The following is an 18,889-nucleotide window of genomic DNA, read 5'->3' as shown; positions in this document are numbered from 1 at the left end:
ACAAGTTGGAGCTTGACTTGAGACTCAAGTAATGCTTTAAACGTGTCTTTATGAGCAGTGTGCTTATTTTGACTGTTTTGTCCTTCTCGGCCCCCGAAGAGCATACGTAGGCGAAAACAAATGATACATCTCCAACTAAATAACATCAGACAGTTCAATTGAATATGCATTTTCTGCTTCTTTTGGTTACAGCATGGTTATCCCGCCGCCTGTTCACTTGTTATGTTTCCATTCAACTCTCGCGATTTGCACAATTGCGTTGATCTATCTAAAAATGAATAGTCAGCCCACAAGGCAGTTTTAAGACTGTAGGAGCATTAGGTAAAAAATGTATTCATACAGTGGCAGTGTCGTCCACTCACAAACACTCAACAAAAATGTACACTCCATTATCATAAAAAACGTATTTCTCTCAAATTTTGTGCACAAATGTGTTTACATCCCTGTTAGTGAGCATTTATCCTTTGCCAAGGTAATCAATCCACCTGACAGGTGTGCATGTCAAGAAGCTGATTAAACAGCATGATCATTATACAGGTGCACCTTGTACAGGGGACAATAAAAGTCAACTCTAAAATGTGCAGTTTTGTCACACAAGACAATGCCACAGATATCTCAAGTTTTGAGGAAGCGTGCAATTGGCATGCTGACTACAGGAGTGTCCAACAGAGCTGTTGCCAGAGAACTGAATGTTAATTTCTCTACCATAAGCCGCCTCCAACGTCGTTTTAGAGAATTTGGCAGTACGTCCAATCGGACTCACAACCGCAGACCACGTGTAACCACGCCACATCCGGCTTCTTCACCTGCGGTATCATCTGAGGCCAGCTACCTGATGAAACGGAGTATTTCTGTCTGTAATAAGGCTCTTTTGTGTGGAAAAAACTAATTCTGATTGGCTGGGCCAGCTCCCCAGTGGGTGGGCCTGGCTCCCAAGTGGGTGCCCTCGCAAGCCTACCCATGGCTGCGCCCCTGCCCAGTCATGTGAAATCCATAGATTAGGACCTAATGACTCTATTTCAATTGACTGATTTCTTCATACAGTATTAACTGTAACTCAGTAAAATTGTTGACATTGTTGCATGTTGGGCTTATATATTTCTTTCAGCATAGTACAGCACATACAACTTCTCGCTGAGGGTTTGGATCTCTTGGCAGTGATAGCTAAGATATTGGGCTGATAAACACAAGGTTGCTGGTTCAAGTCCTACTATGGCCATTCTAGCCGCGATGAATACTAAAGCCACTGGTAACAAAGTACTTCACCACCATTTTAGACAGTCACCTCCCTTAATAGAGCTAAATGTCACTGCCCACTTGACTGAGATGAATGTAGAAGGGCACGGAGCAGAGAGGAGGCCTGACAAACTGCACTTTACCAGACTACTTACTAACGATCAGTAAATCTTCTCTCTATTGACTGCTGCTGGTTTTTCAACGGCCGAGAGGCACAAGATGAATTGCTGTAGGGCGGTTGATGTTGTTTACATCTAGTATCTCGTCTTCAACAGGCCCGGGGCTTCTCGACGGCATGCTTTCAAGCTAACTACACAGAGAAGCAGCATGTTGTGTTTGGTATCGATTTCTGCCCCTCTGGAGTTCAACGGGAGGTTAATAGTAATGATACCAGAGGACGGAATGGGTTTTCTGCTGGGGACTGATCATGTTGTAGACTCATGTTGTTTTGTGTGGTTCAGCTACAGCCTCTTATAGCACATCATGTCTGGCATACAGTAGCACGTTTAGGGCTGTTATTGGATAAAGTTACGTGTGTGTGTGTGTAGACCTTACAGTGAAATGCTTACTTACAAGCCCTTAACCAACAATGCAGTTCAAACTTAAAAAAAAAAAAACGTTCAATTATTATTATTAAAGAGCAGCAGTAAAATAACAATAGCGAGGCTATATACGGGGTGTACCGGTACAAAGTCAATGTGCGGGGGCACCGGTTAGTCAAGGTAATTGAGATAATATGTACATGTAGGTAGAGTTATTAAAGTGACTATGCATAGATAATAACAGAGAGTAGCAGTAGTGTAGAGGGTGGGGGGGGGGGGTGCAAATAGTCTGGGTAGCCATTTGATTAAATGTTTGAGTCTTATGACTTGGGGATAGAAGCTGTTTAGAAGCCTCTTGGACCAAGACTTGGCGCTCCGGTACTGCTTGCCGTGCGGTAGCAGAGAGAACAGTCTATGACTAGGGTCATATTCCTTAGTTTAGTATGCAGCTCATCTGCACCCGTTAGGAGGGCATTGAGTCGGACCATCCACAGTGCCCTTGACATGGAGGGGGGGGGGGCCAGGGATCCATACCAATCAAATGCAACTTAGAGGAGCTGTGCTGATCCGATAGGCCACAATCCCCCTGCTTACCGACACAGGCGGAAAATCAATCCAGCGAGAGGAAGAGCCTAATTCAGTAGTGAGGTTTCAGAACAATCTAGGGAAAACACACACCAGGCGTGGAGATATCTCATGCAGACACACACACACACACACACACACACACACACACACACACACACACACACACACACACACACACACACACACACACACACACACCGGTGCACTTATTAATGATCCTTCCCCACCGAACCCTGCCAGAGGATCTAACCTTTCTCAGCAGCATGAGATCGGACACTTGGATGACCCCTCCACTGACCCCCAGTGTGTGTGTATATCCCTCCTTCCCTCCAGTGTTCAGGTGTTATCGATGTGCTCTCTGACTCCGACAGAAACCCATGCTGATGGAGAGAGCACCATCCTGCTCACACACTTCCTAGCTCTATCCCTCCCTCTCCTCCCCTCCCTCCTCCTCTCTACCCCACTCCCTCTCTCCTTTATCTTCTCATTATCTCTCATTCTCCCTCTCTTTTTTTCTCTCTCCTTTTCTCCCCTACTTCTCTCTCTCTGCCTGTCTCTCCCTCCATCTCTCCACTTCTCCCCTCTCCCTACCTATTTCTCTTGTTTTCCCTCTCATGCGCACACCCAGACACACATGCACGCCCAGATGGTGGTGCATTGCAGATCCAGGGGAACGAAGACAATAAGGAACAGTGCCTGTAGCTGCAATCACACGCTACACCGTGCGGACTGCATCTGATACCGGTTCTCCTGTTCTGTTCAGCTTGAGTCTCTACACCCTCTATTGTCTCCGCAGTCATCTAAAGGACATTCTTGCTCTGTCCCAAATGACACCCTATTCCCTATATAGGGCACTCCCTATAAAGTAGTGCACTATTGAGGGAATAGGGTGTCATTTAGGACGTGCGCTTTACTTATTAAGCAGCCCACTTCAGACGTTGTGCTATCACTTGATTCTATCTAGAGGCCATTGGATGAGTTTGCATAGTTTTATTCATACGTGTAGGCATGCTGCAGATATTTCCTATTTTCTTAGACCAAAAACATGATACGTCAGATTTGGGTCAATGATGATGATGTTTTCCCTTTTGTGTAGCTCTTTTCTGTTTCTCTCTCCTTTTTTGTCCTGGTCCATCATCAGTCATCACCATGGAGGGATTGACTCAGAATGCAAGCAAGATATCAAGCAGACTAGTGTCTCTTTCGTCATCTCAACTCAGACCGAGTCCCTCTCTTATCTAGAAATTTCCTGTTCTGTTGTTGCCTACCAACAACATCCCCTCTAGTACTGTAAGTTATTGTGACAACGCTCTGTAAAGTAACACATTTAGGACTATTATTGGCCGAGAAAATCTCATTTCAGTTGCTGTAGTAAATGTAGAAAAATAGCCACAACAAGTCTTTATACACTTTTGTCGGACAGATATCAAAAGACATCTATGTCTTAATCGGTCTCTCATATGAAGGAAGTAATGTACAGCTGCAGCTTCCGAGGACCAGTGTGTCCCACCACTTCTGCTCTGATGAATACGATAGTCTAGGGTTACGTCCCAAATGGCACAATATAGTGCACAGGCCCTGGTCAAAAGTAGTGCACTATATAGGGAATAGGGTTCAATTTGGGACGCAGTCTAGTGGTCCAGTTTATGCACTGCCTCTAGAGTGTGTTACAGGAACTAGGTCTGTTGCTAGGTCTGCTCCTGGACAGTGACATGACACGTGTCCAATGCAACCAACGTGCCCACACAGAGAGTTTGCAATTTTGTCATGTAATAACTGATGCACCAGCCCTAACGCCAGGTTCAGCAACTTGCCTGTCTTGTGACCAAGACGAAGGAGATGATTGTGGACTACAGGAAAAGGAGGACCGAGCACGCCCCCATTCTCATCGACGGGGCTGTGGTGGAGCAGGTTGAGAGCTTCGAGTTCCTTGGTGTCCACATCACCAACAAACTGTGTCCCGCCACCCACCAACCCCTCTTTTACGCTACTGCTACTCTGTGTTTATCATATATGCATAGTCACTTTAACCATATCTACATGTACATACTACCTCAATCAGCCCGACTAACCGGTGCCTGTATAAAGCCTCACTACTGTTTATAGCCTCGCTACTGTTATTTTTCACTGTCTTTTTTACATTTACATTACATTTAAGTCATTTAGCAGACGCTCTTATCCAGAGCGACTTACAAATTGGTGCATTCACCTTATGACATCCAGTGGAACAACCACTTTACAATAGTGCATCTAAATCTTTTAAGGGGGGGGGGGGTCAGAAGGATTACTTTATCCTATCCTAGGTATTCCTTCCTTTTTACTGTTGTTTCTAAAAAATAAAATAAAAAACAAGCCCTCCCGTAGGCCTACTGTAACGAAGGCTCGTTCAACAGCAGTGAGTGTCTTTTTTATCCTGCCGATTTTATGACATCGTTGCATTTACATGTATTTATTATTGAAATGACGGTGCCTGTAAGTGTGACATAGCCTATTTAAAACAGCCTGTTGTTTCGTTCTATTATTCGTTCTCTTTTTAAGCCTCATCAATAATTAATTGAATCTTGTTTATTGACAATGATTGGCATGCCCGTACTCAGTCATAATGCTATTGACAGTCGGCCTAGCTCCTATATCAGTGTGAATGCTATTGAAGATATCCAATTAGAACAATGAGGACTGCAAATAGGTTCAAGTTAACGTATTTAGCAAAGACGGGTCTACATTTTAACTGAGTACGTTTTAACTGACTAACTATAACTGACTAACATTAGAATGGGAGTTGATTCCAAGGCAATACATAAAAGACCGTAAATACACAACTTGAAGTAACCACATATTTCGCCACGGAGCACGTTCTGATTGGCCAGTGAGGGGCCAAGCCACGACACACCCACAGCTCGTTTTTTTCATCAAAACCAATCCCTTTCGAGCTAACGCTAGCAAGTGCGCCGGTAATTGTGATAGTGAAAATAGCAAAAAAATATTTTGGACACATCCCTGAGCCTATAGCGTTACCACTTGCGCTTAGAATTACCATTGCGTTTGGTTTGTTAGAACAGAGCCCAGAGTGGTGGGACATGACGCATAACGCCTCCCACAACCCAGGTCACCTCCATTGTCCTGTATGAATCCTCGGGCGGTCCAATTAATAGCTTGACAAGGCCTTCACTCTTCACCGTCGCTGTTCATCTCCTCCCTTTTTTATCCCTGAAAATATTTCCAAGGTCCCCTCCTTTTCAGTCTTATGAGAAACCTTAATTGTAGTTCCGTGCGTGGGAAGGAATAAAAACACCTTACAGCCTGTACTTTCACTTTCGCACCGGCGTTAAACTTTGACAGAATACATTCAACTAAAACTGCAAAACCTTTTAGAAAATATATGTTTGTTTTTTTTGACAATGGAACTTTTCAGAAAATCTCTCAAAAATCTCCAATGGATGGATGGAAAATGTTTTTTTTTTCACCTCCACACTTCCTTGTTTGTCACGATCGTCTTCTTGTGAGAGATTGGACCAAGGCGCAGCGTGTGCAAAATACATCTCTTTATTGTGGAAGAGAGAAAAACACGAAAACGAACACTATACACAAACTAACAAAAAACAACAAACGACCGTGAAGCTAAATAACGTAAGTGCACAGACAAGCAACAAACGTTCAACATAGACAATTACCCACAAACACATGATGCCCATGGCTGCCTTAAATATGGCTCCCAATTAGAGACAATAAACCACAGCTGTCTCTAATTGAGAACCAATCCAGGCAGCCATCGACATACAAACACCTAGACAAGACATTTCCCCATTAAACCTACAAACCCCTAGACAACCCAAAACACATACTTCCCCATATCACACCCTGACCTAACTAAAATAATAATGAAAACAAAGATAACTAAGTCCAGGGTGTGACATAACCCCCCCCTTAAGGTGCGAACTCCGGGCGCACCAGCATAAAGTCTAGGCTAGGGTCTGGGTGGGCGTCTGTCCACGGTGGCGGCTCTGGCACTGGTCGTGGTCCCCACTCCACCATAGTCACTACCCGCTTTCGTAGCCTCCTCCAAATGACCACCCTCCAACTTAACCCCACTGGATTAAGGGGCAGCACCGGACTAAGTGGCAGCACCGGACTAAGGGGCAGCACCGGACTAAGGGGCAGCACCGGACTAAGGGGCAGCACCGGACTAAGGGGCAGCACCGGACTAAGGGGCAGCACCGGACTAAGGGGCAGCACCACGATAAGGGGCAGCACCAGGATAAGGGGCAGCTCCGGACTGAGGGACGGCAGCTCCGGACTGAGGGACAGCACCGGACTGGCTGGCGGATCCTGGCTGGATGGCTCCGGCGGATCCTGGCTGGACGGCTCTGGCGGATCCTGGCTGGGCTGCTCATGGCTGGCTGGCGGATCCTGGCTGGGCTGCTCATGGCTGGCTGACGGATCTGGCTGCTCATGGCTGGCTGACGGATCTGGCTGCTCATGGCTGGCTGACGGATCTGGCTGCTCATGGCTGGCTGACGGATCTGGCTGCTCATGGCTGGCTGACGGATCTGGCTGCTCATGGCTGGCTGACGGATCTGGCTGCTCATGGCTGGCTGACGGATCTGGCTGCTCATGGCTGGCTGACGGATCTGGCTGATCCTGTCTGGCGGAAGGCTCTGGCTAATCCTGTCTGGCGGAAGGCTCTGGCTGATCCTGTCTGGCGGAAGGCTCTGGCTGATCCTGTCTGGCGGAAGGCTCTGGCTGATCCTGTCTGGCGGAAGGCTCTGGCTGCTCCTGTCTGGCGGTAGGCTCTAGCGGCTCCTGTCTGGCGGACGGCTCTGAAGGCTCATGGCAGACGGGCGGCTTTGCAGGCTCAGTACAGACGGGCGGCTTTGAAGACTCATGGCAGACGGACAGTTCAGACGGCGTTGGGCAGACGGGCAGTACAGGCGCCGTTGGGCAGACGGGCAGTTCAGGCGCCGTTGGGCAGACGGGCAGTTCAGGCGCCGTTGGGCAGACGGGCAGTTCAGGCGCCGTTGGGCAGACGGGCAGTTCAGGCGCCGTTGGGCAGACGGGCAGTTCAGGCGCCGTTGGGCAGACGGCAGACTCTGGCCGGCTGAGACGCACTGTAGGCCTGGTGCGTGGTGCCGGAACTGGAGGTACCGGGCTAAGGACACGCACCTTCAGGCTAGTGCGGGGAGAAGGAACAGGGCATGCTGGACCCTGGGGACGCACATTAGGCCTAGTGCGTGGTGCCGGAACTGGTGGTACCGGGCTGAGGACACGCATCTCAGGGCTAGTGCGGGGAGCAGCAACAGGACGCACAGGACTCTGGGGACACACAGGAGGCTTGGTGCGTGGTGTTGGCACTGGTGGTAAAAGGCTGGAGACACGCACCATAGAGCTAGTGCGTGGAGGAGGCACAGGGCTCTGAAGACGCACAGGAAGCCTGGTGCGTGGTGTAGGCACTGGTGGTACTGGGCTGGAGCGAGGAGGTGGCGCCGGAAATACCGGACCGTGCAGGCGTACTGGCTCCCTTGAGCACTGAGCCTGTCCAACCTTACCTGGTTGTATGCTCCCCGTCGCCCGACCAGTGCGGGGAGGTGGAATAACCCGCACCGGGCTATGTAGGCGAACCGGGGACACCATATGTAAGGCTGGTGCCATGTAAGCCGGCCCGAGGAGACGCACTGGTGGCCAGATACGTTGGGCCGGCTTCATGACATCTGGCTCAACGCTCAATTTAGCCCGGCCGATACGTGGAGCTGGAATGTACCGAACCGGGCTATGCACGCGTACAGGAGACACCATGCGCTCTACTGCGTAACTCGGTGTCTGCCCGTACTTTCGCTCTCCACGGTAAGTACAGGGAGTAGGCGCAGGTCTCCTACCTGACTTCGCCACACTCCCTTTAAGGCCCCCCCCAAGAAATGTTTGGGTTGTACTCACGGGCTTCCAGCCTTGCTTCCTTGCTGCCTCCTCATATCGCCTCCTCTCGGCTTTAGCTGCCTCCAGCTCTTCACGTGGGAGGCGATATTCTCCCGGTTGTACCCAAGGTCCCTTACCATCCAGTATCTCCTCCCATGTCCATGAATCCTGTGTAGGTGGGTCCTGTTGCCGCTTGACACGCCGCTTGGTCCTAGATTGGTGGGTAATTCTGTCACGATCGTCTTCTTGTGAGAGATTGGACCAAGGCGCAGCGTGTGCAAAATACATCTCTTTATTGTGGAAGAGAGAAAAACACGAAAACGAACACTATACACAAACTAACAAAAAACAAAAAACAACAAACGACCGTGAAGCTAAATAACGTAAGTGCACAGACAAGCAACAAACGTTCAACATAGACAATTACCCACAAACACATGATGCCCATGGCTGCCTTAAATATGGCTCCCAATTAGAGACAATAAACCACAGCTGTCTCTAATTGAGAACCAATCCAGGCAGCCATCGACATACAAACACCTAGACAAGACATTTCCCCATTAAACCTACAAACCCCTAGACAACCCAAAACACATACTTCCCCATATCACACCCTGACCTAACTAAAATAATAATGAAAACAAAGATAACTAAGTCCAGGGTGTGACATTGTTAGCCAATATCTTCTCTATTGTTCCCAGCTAGGTCTGTCTGCAGAGCGTGGTTGAATGGCATCGGTGTGTTCTTATGATCCTTTATTAACTACCCTGTCCCCTGACCGTGTGGAGTGAGAATCCACGGGTTTAGCAAGGAAAGAAAACCTACACAAAGGACTGCTATACTTCTAGTTTAGAACACCGGTGAGGGTATTGACTGTGTTGGTCCAACTACTAACCCTCATGGTAGTGCTACGTTCATTGGAACTGAACATGCGCGGTGTAGTGGTGTCTCAATCTTAGCCTCCTGTGTAACAATATTCTATCCTCATCCACAAAAGCACCGGACGAAGGACAAAGAGAACAATATCCACTCACTTTTTCCTACTCTACCAAAAAAGTGATTTATTGAGCTAGTGCCAGCTTCTATATTTCGACCATATTGTGGTCTTGGTCGGGGCCACCCTACACGATGCTCTCCATTATTCTTCTATGGAGAGGGCAGAAGAGCCAAAACAATTGGGCCCTAAGCCGTGAAGCCGGGGAGTCAGTGTGTGTGTGCGTAGAGCCGTGAGTGGAGGACACGGCCATGCTAGACCGAGCTATCTCATTACAGCTCATCTCCACAGGCTAGCTGCTCTAGCTCTGACTGCTCAGGACAAGATGGACGCCTTCTCTACGGGAACCAGCCCGGGCTAATTAGCAAGGAACAACGGCTAGATGATGAACTTGAACCTATCACGACAGAGAGAGAGAGAGAGAGAGAGAGAGAGAGAGAGAGAGAGAGAGAGAGAGAGAGAGAGAGAGAGAGAGAGAGAGAGAGAGAGAGAGAGAGAGAGAGAGAGAGAGAGAGAGAGAGAGAGAGAGAGAGAGAGAGAGAGAGAGAGAGAGAGAGAGAGAGAGAGAGAGAGAGAGAGAGAGAGAGAGAGAGAGAGAGAGAGAGAGAGAGAGAGAGAGAGAGAGAGAGAGAGAGAGAGAGAGAGAGAGAGAGAGAGAGAGAGAGAGAGAGAGAGCTAAAGTCTCCCCATGTCCAGTCTACTATTCCTTCTCTGTGCTTTGTCCCCGTATTAACAGTACTACGGATGGCTGGACAGGGGAGACTGATGAGACTTAACTGGAAGGATGCGTCATTTGCTGCTGCCGCTCGCAGAAAGGATCCGCCAGTGCCTCTGTGTGTCTGCGCGCAGTCTACCGCCGTCCCCACTCTCAACGTTAAAAGAGCAATCAATACCCGGGGATAAGTTCAATAAGCCGGAAATCCCAGACAGCTGTTTCGGCGACTTAAGACATCTCTCTCTGTCTGCCGCTTGCCTGCCCGGGCCGACACACACTGAACACTTCCTCAGCCCAGGTGACCAGAAGCTATCAGATAGCCATTGGATGATTAAGATGATTAATAGAACGTTAAACCATGCGGTGTCGGCGGCGATTTGTACACGCATCATTTTATTCACTCTTAATGCAGGTTAAAATGCTGGCATTAGACTAACTGACAACACCAGGTTTATGGACCTGCAGATCTCTCTCTCCTCTGCCACAGTCACACCATAATGGAATCCATTTGGCCTTAGTGGAGACAAAGGAGTTTTTGAGGGAGTTCATCTGTCTGCCGTGTTGGTTTGTTGAGAAATGCGGCATTGCCTCAATAGCCTATGAGAGTTGTGTCGTGTGTGTGTGTGTGTGTGTGTGTGTCTCTGCTGAAGTCGGTGAACAGAGGAGGTCTATCTACTATGGCAGCTGGTCTCTCTAGCCTCCTGGATACATGCTGCTGCCTTCTCTCTTTCATTATGCACACTAACAATGCTGCTCTAGGACTCCCTCCCTCCCTCCCTCCCTCCCTCCCTCCCTCCCTCCCTCCCTCCCTCCCTCCCTCCCTCCCTCCCTCCCTCCCTCCCTCCCTCCATACTCCTCTATCTTTCCTCTCTCTCTTTGTCTCTCTCTCCCTCTCCTTTGATCCCCTCTTCCCCCCTCACATCTTTCTCCCTCCCTCCCTCCCTTGCTGTGCTCTGTTCTAAGGAAGATAATCCAAATATTTTATTTTGAGAGGAAAGAGAGGAAGAGGAGAAAGGAAGTTCAGATTGAGGGCCACTTAGTTTGGAGCCCCTCCAAAAAAAGGTGTTTTCGTCAGCGACAGTGTTTCATAACTCTGTGATGAAATGTCTTCCCTTGGACTAATGATAGTAGGGCTTAGAGAAGCAGTGGAAAGGAGGGTACGAAAGGTTTGGATGGTTTTGAAACTTGCCTTAGGCAGGCAAGAACCGCTAATGACCAACTGGGACAATAAAAAAATAAAAAAATGGCGAATTATCAAATCTCAGACCAATTGGGAAATCTAAAGTACCCAAAATATTCAGAGATCATGGGGCCAAAACATCTTCGGTTGAACATGAGGACTCTTGATGTTGAGTTTAGAGTAGAAAAAACCCACCATCTTTTCACCACATCCATTATTTCATTAGCCAACTCACCCGCCCACCTCCAAGCTCCAATGGCTACACAGCCTCTGTGCTCCCTTCCACTGTGAAACACAACAAAAGGCTGGCTCTGGCTTCTACTTCCACATCCTGATAAACTATGTGTCACAGCTTTCTGGCAGTTTAATAATCATTATAATCAGCTGCCTTATTGAGCCAAGAAGCACTAATCTCATTGTAAACCCTGTGGATATTATCCCTCACCATATTAACTGCATGGAACTGCTACCCACATGACGACTGCAGGGTGGACGGAGGGTTAGGGTACAGCGGAGGGTTAGGGTGCCAGAAGCATGTAAGTAATGGATCATGATCAAGTGAATTATTAGGCTGACGCGGATGTCTTATAGAAGAGAAGAGGGGGGGGGGGGGGGGGGATGGGAGGGAGAGAGAGAGAGAGGGCGATAAAGAAGAGATACACGGGAAGACGAGAGGGAGAGAGCTGTGAGATAAAGAACAAGAGAGATAAAGAACAAGAGAGAATGAGGAAGGATCAACAGTAAATGTTTCGGAGGAGGAGGGAGTTGAGTTATCATTATCGCACAGATGTCGAGTTTCCTCATCGGCCAGGTAAAGCCTCCCCAGAGGTAACCGTTTAGTGTGGGATAGATGGATGGAGGAAAAATGGAGAGAAGGACGGAGAGAAGACCTGTCCTCATTTCTGGGGGCCGGTGTGTGCCCGCTTTAGTGCGTTTGCGTGTGTGCGTTCCTGCGTGCGTGTACCTACGTGCATGTGTGTGTGTTGTCTCCCCCCATTAGCAGTATAGATGTATGGCCCACACTGACTGGGTGCTGGCAGCCATTCCACTCAGCCGCTCGCTCTCCTCCTCTCAGCTCCTTCCTCCATGTTATGTTTTATTCATCTGGGCCGCAGGGTGGTTTCTACATCAGGTCTATCAAAACACTCACTGTTCTCTGTTTCTGTCGCGATTGGGAGTGGGGAGACGTTTGAAGCCTGCAATGGACGTTCAGCCACAACGCGCTCTCCTTTCCTGTATTCTCCCCCATCAGAGATTTTACCCAGCCTAAAACTCTCTTTCTCTGGGATCCACAGGGAAGAGCTGTTGGCAGGGTATGCAGTGTTTATCTCAGATTAGGAGGATGTTGCCTGTAGACACTGATCTTTCTCCCCTTAATGGTTTAGATTAGGATTAGGGGAGAGTAAAACTGATCCTAAACCTGTGGCCTTGTAACTGTATCTTCGGAGGTTTGTCTCCCTGCCTTTTAGTAGGAGTATAACTTACCTCGAATCCATTCTCTCTACCCACAAACTGCACAGCAGAAAGCCAACCTCATCTCAGACCAAACATAAGCCCTAATGTCTGAATGGAGGAGATCGGGTTCAAAAGACAGTCTTCCATCTGAACAATTTCAGCTCTTGGTCTCATCTCACCATCGCCCACCACTAGCTGGAGACCTGTGTGTCGATTGAAGGGCCTCTAACCCCATTCTCCTTTGGGGCTGCTAGGGTGCATGTGTGCTCATGTGAGATGTACTGAAAAGACCAATGGGGGTGAAGTCGATGAACAGACTTTGTTGTGCTGGTAGGCTCGTCCGGTTCAGTGGTTGTTAGGGCTACCCACTGAGGGTTGAGTTCGAGGTGTTTGTGTGTGTGTATGTTGTGGTAAAGAAGGTTAAATGTGGTTGCTTACACTGACACAGTGAAGGTCATGGTTAACGATGCAGAATCGTGTGAAATTTAAATGTCGATATCTCCATGTTGCTACTTTCAGAAATGGCGGAGGGACCATGCTTCACTGACTTGTACTGCTGTGCTCGAATTGCCCTTATAAGGGACATACTGAACAATTCTATTAGTCAGCTTGCTTGTATCCAGTAATTGTCATCAGGAGTAGCTAATATGGCTTGGGACAGGCTGTTTCCGAAGATGACGTGAGTGGGAAGATGTGTCGGTGTGTGTCTATGCGCCTTTGCGTGCATTTAAGTGTGTGTGTGTGTGTGTGTGTGTCTGTGCGTGTGTGTGCGTGTGTGTGTGTGTGTGTGTGGGTGTGTGTACGTTTGTGCATGCGTGCGTGTGCAACTTGCATCAGTCGTGTCTGCAGAATCGGCCTCATTGGTTGGGCAGGGAACAGTGAGCAGTACTGGGCCGTATATTAACCCCAATTTGACAGGCAGAAATCATTTCCTGAGGCTGTGCTATGATTAATTTCCACACTGATGAGATGGAGTCCGCTCCCATTTGCATTGCATGTTGCCCCCGCTGTGCAAAGCAAGGGATGCACGGAGAAGAGGGGAGAAGAGAAAGAGAAGAAGTTGTGCCCACTCACTGATGGTATCAGTGTTCTGCTTCCCTGCAGCATCAACCAGAGGGCTATCTTACTGGACGTGTTTGTATGTGTGTGTGTGTGTGGGGGCTGCATCTGCATCTCACATAGCAGCCCGATGACGCCCTGTGTAGTCCTGATTTTATAGGGAGCTGTGTTGCACTACAAGCCATTACAACTTTTAGCCTGGGTGCCAGATTTTTTACTTATTTTTGTTAAATTTTCTTGTCATAAATTCTGCCAAAGACAAAAACTAGACAAATGAGTCAACAACCAGTCTGGACACTTCTCTCTCTGTACTAATGATGTAAGGCAGGAGGAGACAGACGAACAGATAGGCAGACAGGGCGAACGGCGAGTGGCGGCGTCTAGTGTCTTCGAGTTGTGGCAGGCGGGGCTGTGTGTGTGTGTGTGTCTGTGTGTGTGAGTAGCGTCGGGCCGGGCAGCTGTGTGTGTGTGTCTGTGTGTGTGAGTAGCGTCGGGCCAGGCGTGTGTGTGTGAGTAGCGTCGGGCCAGGCGTGTGTGTGTGTCTGTGTGTGTGAGTAGCGTCGGGCCGGGCAGCTGTGTGTGTGTGTCTGTGTGTGTGAGTAGCGTCGGGCCGGGCGTGTGTGTGTGTCTGTGTGTGTGAGTAGCGTCGGGCCAGGCGTGTGTGTGTGTCTGTGTGTGTGAGTAGCGTCGGGCCGGGCGGCTGTGTGTGTGTGTGTGTGTGTGTGTGTGTCTGTGTGTGTAAGTAGCGTCGGGCCGGGCAGCTGTGTGTGTGTGTCTGTGTGTGTGAGTAGCGTCGGGCCAGGCGTGTGTGTGTGTCTGTGTGTGTCTGTGTGTGTGAGTAGCGTCGGGCCAGGCGTGTGTGTGTGTCTGTGTGTGTGAGTAGCGTCGGGCCGGGCGTGTGTGTGTGTCTGTGTGTGTCTGTGTGTGTGAGTAGCGTCGGGCCAGGCGTGTGTGTGTGTCTGTGTGTGTGAGTAGCGTCGGGCCGGGCGTGTGTGTGTGTCTGTGTGTGTCTGTGTGTGTGAGTAGCGTCGGGCCAGGCGTGTGTGTGTGTCTGTGTGTGTGAGTAGCGTCGGGCCGGGCGGCTGTGTGTGTGTGTGTGTGTGTGTGTGTCTGTGTGTGTGAGTAGCGTCGGGCCGGGCGGCTGTGTGGAGGCAGATTAAAGATAGAGAGATAATGGGCTAAATCTTCTCATTCATTACCGCTTGGGGATGTACAGAGAGAGAGAGAGAGAAAATACAGATATGATAGATCCACCGTTGCCATGACGTACAGCCTTCTGTAGGAATGTCAGTAATGCACACCTCTTTTAAGATTTATATTTGTAACTACGTTACTGCTTCGATGGGCCAGATTATCCACCGGCGCTGCTGCCGATCAGAAATATTGGATTTCAAAGCTTCATAAGAGGAGAGAGAACCAGAGAGAGAAAGGGAGAGGGAGAGGCTGTTTGCACACACGCTCGCACACACGCACCCTCATACAGACACACACACACACACACTCATACAGACACACACACACGCACACTTTCTGCATAATTAATATGTGTGACACCTGAGCCACTCCTTAGGGTGACATGTATACCCGAGACTACTGAATGAACTTCGGAAAACGATTCCCACTTTGTAACAAACAGACCTTAAACCATAGTTACAACATACAGCGGGTAATACCCAATCATGTGTAATTATAGTTAAGGTGTATATATATAAGTTAGTCCAAAAATAATTTTGTGTTGGACCAAATTGTATGTTGGTGTGAAAATGCAGGAACTCATTTTCCGCCATCTCTGTCTTCCAGGAAGTGCCGGTACTCCAGTGGTGTTTAATGAGAACGGCGACGCCCCCGGACGGTACGACATCTTCCAGTACCAGAGCACCAACCGCTCTACCAGAGAGTACAAGGTCATAGGCACCTGGACCAACAAACTACACCTAAATGTGAGACTAACGTAATAGCAATATCTATCTTTTGTGATCTAGTGTTGTCATGAAGTGTCACATTCAGAGGCATTCATGCATAGCCTGGTCCCGGCTATGTTTGTGCCGTCATGTCAACGTGTTTGGCATGACAATGACCGACAAACGACTTGACATTATAGCACAAACAGCTCTGAAATCAGGCACATTTCATAGATATCAGCATTTATTCAGTCTTGACACTTTTATTCATTCGTTATCATCCAAAACGTGTTTTCGTGTCATGTTTGAGTCCCCATCTCTTCCCAGTGTTTTTTGTCCTATGATCTTACAGTACTTCTGAGTAGTATGTGTTCCTGCATGCATACAGTTACTGCTCAGTGCTTGACTTTCAATGGGCAGCTACTTGTTATTCAGCTGTTACTGATTGGAATAACCACACACACACACACACACACACACACACACACACACACACACACACACACTCACTCACTCACTCACTCACTCACTCACTCACTCACTCACTCACTCACTCACTCACTCACTCACTCACTCACTCACTCACTCACTCACTCACTCACTCACTCACTCACTCACTCACTCACTCACTCACTCACTCACTCACTCACTCACTCACTCACTCACTCACTCACTCACTCACTCACTCACTCACACACACACACACATACAGGCCACAGGAGGAGAGATGACGGGGCTTATAGCTTAATGACTCTGCATGCCTGTCTGAGATACACAGCCTTGGTAAACGAGCACGGTTGGGCTGTAGGGTTGGGCTGTACTCTCTGAGGGATCTTAAAACCATCTGCTCTGGTCGTAGATGCGTGTGTGTGTGTGGAGAGCAGTCAGGCAGCACACATATATAGCTGTACACCTACACCTTACAATGCTCAAGATCTATCTGACTTTCCTTACTTAATGCTTACCTGCACGTATCATTCACAAAGGTACAGTATAAGCGGATAAGTTCGGACTGTAGAAGCTATATTGGCTGGACTCTGAGGACTTGGAGACTTGGCTGTGAGAAAAATGGAAGTTAGGCTCAAATGCTGATCTTCGAATTTCTCTTGCGCATTCTCTTAATTCTTCAATCCATTTACCCAGGCTGGACTGGGAGGCAGCAACAGCATACTGTTCCCTCTCGGCTGGCTGCTGAGAACTAGAGCCAGAATATCCCCATTCCATATACATTTTGTTTCACCTTAACAGTGTTTTGAATTCAAAGTTACTAATAGGTATCCAAATAATTGAGAAAGGATCCACCCAAGTGGTCGGAAGTTACTGTTTCTTCTCGGGGTTAATCTCTTCCCTTAGGACCAGTTGGACATTCTTTTCTTTCATGACATGCTCATAATGCTTTATGGGGTAACTTTAATGAGACCTAAACAAGTTTTTAATAATGATCAATTATACCCCCCCAAAAAAGTTTACCCCCATACCCCCCATTTACCCCGGCTATCGCTTTACCACAAAAAAAAACCAGGAAGAGATAATAGCACTAAAGGGAAATGAAACACCAAACTAAAACGACACACGGACAGGTTTCATTTCTCCTCTGATGACTCAGTAGTGAATCCAGTTCTAGATTTCTCCTGCTCTCAGCAGAATCCCCAGACAGCCAGTTTCCTCTAGTTCTGCTGGATCAGTACTTTGTGTGCCTGTTCAGAGATACAGAGAGGAGCTCCGTTCCCATCACTCTGGGCTGTGTTTTAAACAGATTAATACACACATACTGCATCAGTCTGATGCAGATGGCCAATTTGTGCCAGCTCTGATTACACCAGTTTAATTTCTATTAGATTTATGCCTAGCAGGCACCACAAGGGAAATGATAGGAAGTTCTTCCTTGGTTAATTACTTTGTGAGTTGCCCTTTGGGAAATGTTTATGCAGGTACAAACAGTTGAACAACGGTAGGCTTTGAAGATAGCTGTTACACAGAACTATTCTAGGCAGAACATCCCTTAGCCAGAACCAGTCTAGAATCACAACCATTCCAGAACCAAAACCATTATTGAGTCCCAACCTATCTGCCCTCTGATTGGTCTCTCCTCTCTCCTGTGACCTTATGACCCCAGGTAGAGGCCATGCAGTGGCGGGCAGGCGACGCGTCCCTCCCGGCGTCTGTGTGCAGCGTGCCCTGCCGGATGGGTGAGAGGAAGAAGATCGTGAAGGGCGTGCCGTGCTGCTGGCACTGCGAGCGCTGCGATGGCTATCACTTCCAGGCCAGCGAGTTCAGCTGTGAACTGTGCCCCTACGAACAGCGCCCCGACGCCAACCGAACGGGCTGCCAGAACATCCCCATCATCAAGCTGGAGTGGCACTCGCCCTGGGCCGTCATTCCCGTCTTCATCTCAATGCTAGGCATCATCACCACCACCTTCGTTATCGTCACCTTCGTCCGCTACAACGAAACGCCCATCGTCAGGGCGTCCGGCCGTGAGATGAGCTACGTGCTGTTGACGGGCATTTTCCTGTGTTATGCAATCACCTTCCTGATGATCGCGGCACCTGATGTGGGCGTGTGTTCCTTCCGGAGGATCTTTCTGGGTCTGGGGATGTGCTTCAGCTACGCGGCCCTCCTCACCAAGACCAACCGTATCCATCGCATCTTCGAGCAGGGGAAGACGTCCGTCAGCGCCCCCCGGTTCATCTCCCCGGCCTCCCAGCTGGTCATCACCTTCTCCCTGATCTCGGTGCAGCTCCTGGGGGTGTTTGTGTGGTTCGCCGTGGACCCGCCGCACACCTTCGTGGACTACGGCGAGCAGCGGACCCAGGACCCGGCGGCGGCTCGCGGCGTGCTGAAGTGCGACATCTCCGACCTGTCCCTGATCTGCTCCTTGGGCTACTCCATCCTGCTGATGGTCACATGCACTGTTTACGCCATCAAGACCAGGGGAGTGCCGGAGACCTTCAACGAGGCCAAGCCAATTGGATTTACCATGTACACTACCTGCATAATCTGGCTGGCGTTTATCCCTATCTTCTTCGGGACGGCACAGTCTGCGGAGAGGGTGAGTGGAACAGCTTTTATAACGGTAAACACACAAACATGCAGAAAAGTGGAGGCTGTGTGTTTCTAATGAATGGATAATTTTGGATGAATGGTCTCTTTTCCATCAGTCAGCTAGTGATTTAGAATGGAGCTATGAGCTATAGTAATAGCTTAACTCTGAAGCCGCACCTCCCCATGTGAATAAGACTGGATTTTCTGTCTGAGTGACTAGAGCCAAGTCTTTGCAGGCTTTAATAAGAGGCTCATACACAGGGCTTA

General features: G+C 48.8%; 1 protein-coding gene across 3 annotated transcripts in view; it reads left to right on the top strand.

Annotated features, from left to right (window-relative positions):
• The window catches only part of LOC139534227 (metabotropic glutamate receptor 8-like), a 245,152-nt gene that overhangs the window by 184,969 nt on the left and 41,294 nt on the right, over positions 1-18,889 (top strand). For all 3 annotated transcript variants that reach the window (XM_071333170.1, XM_071333169.1, XM_071333171.1), the window contains 2 exons: positions 15,477-15,616; positions 17,694-18,629. In XM_071333170.1, the coding sequence (XP_071189271.1) occupies positions 15,477-15,616; positions 17,694-18,629 (1,076 nt within the window). The remainder of the gene's footprint in view (positions 1-15,476; positions 15,617-17,693; positions 18,630-18,889) is intronic.

The sequence above is a fragment of the Salvelinus alpinus genome, chromosome 11 (genome assembly GCF_045679555.1).
Source record: "Salvelinus alpinus chromosome 11, SLU_Salpinus.1, whole genome shotgun sequence".
In the NCBI taxonomy this organism is placed as follows: domain Eukaryota; kingdom Metazoa; phylum Chordata; class Actinopteri; order Salmoniformes; family Salmonidae; genus Salvelinus; species Salvelinus alpinus.
This window is presented reverse-complemented; position numbering and strand designations above follow the sequence as displayed.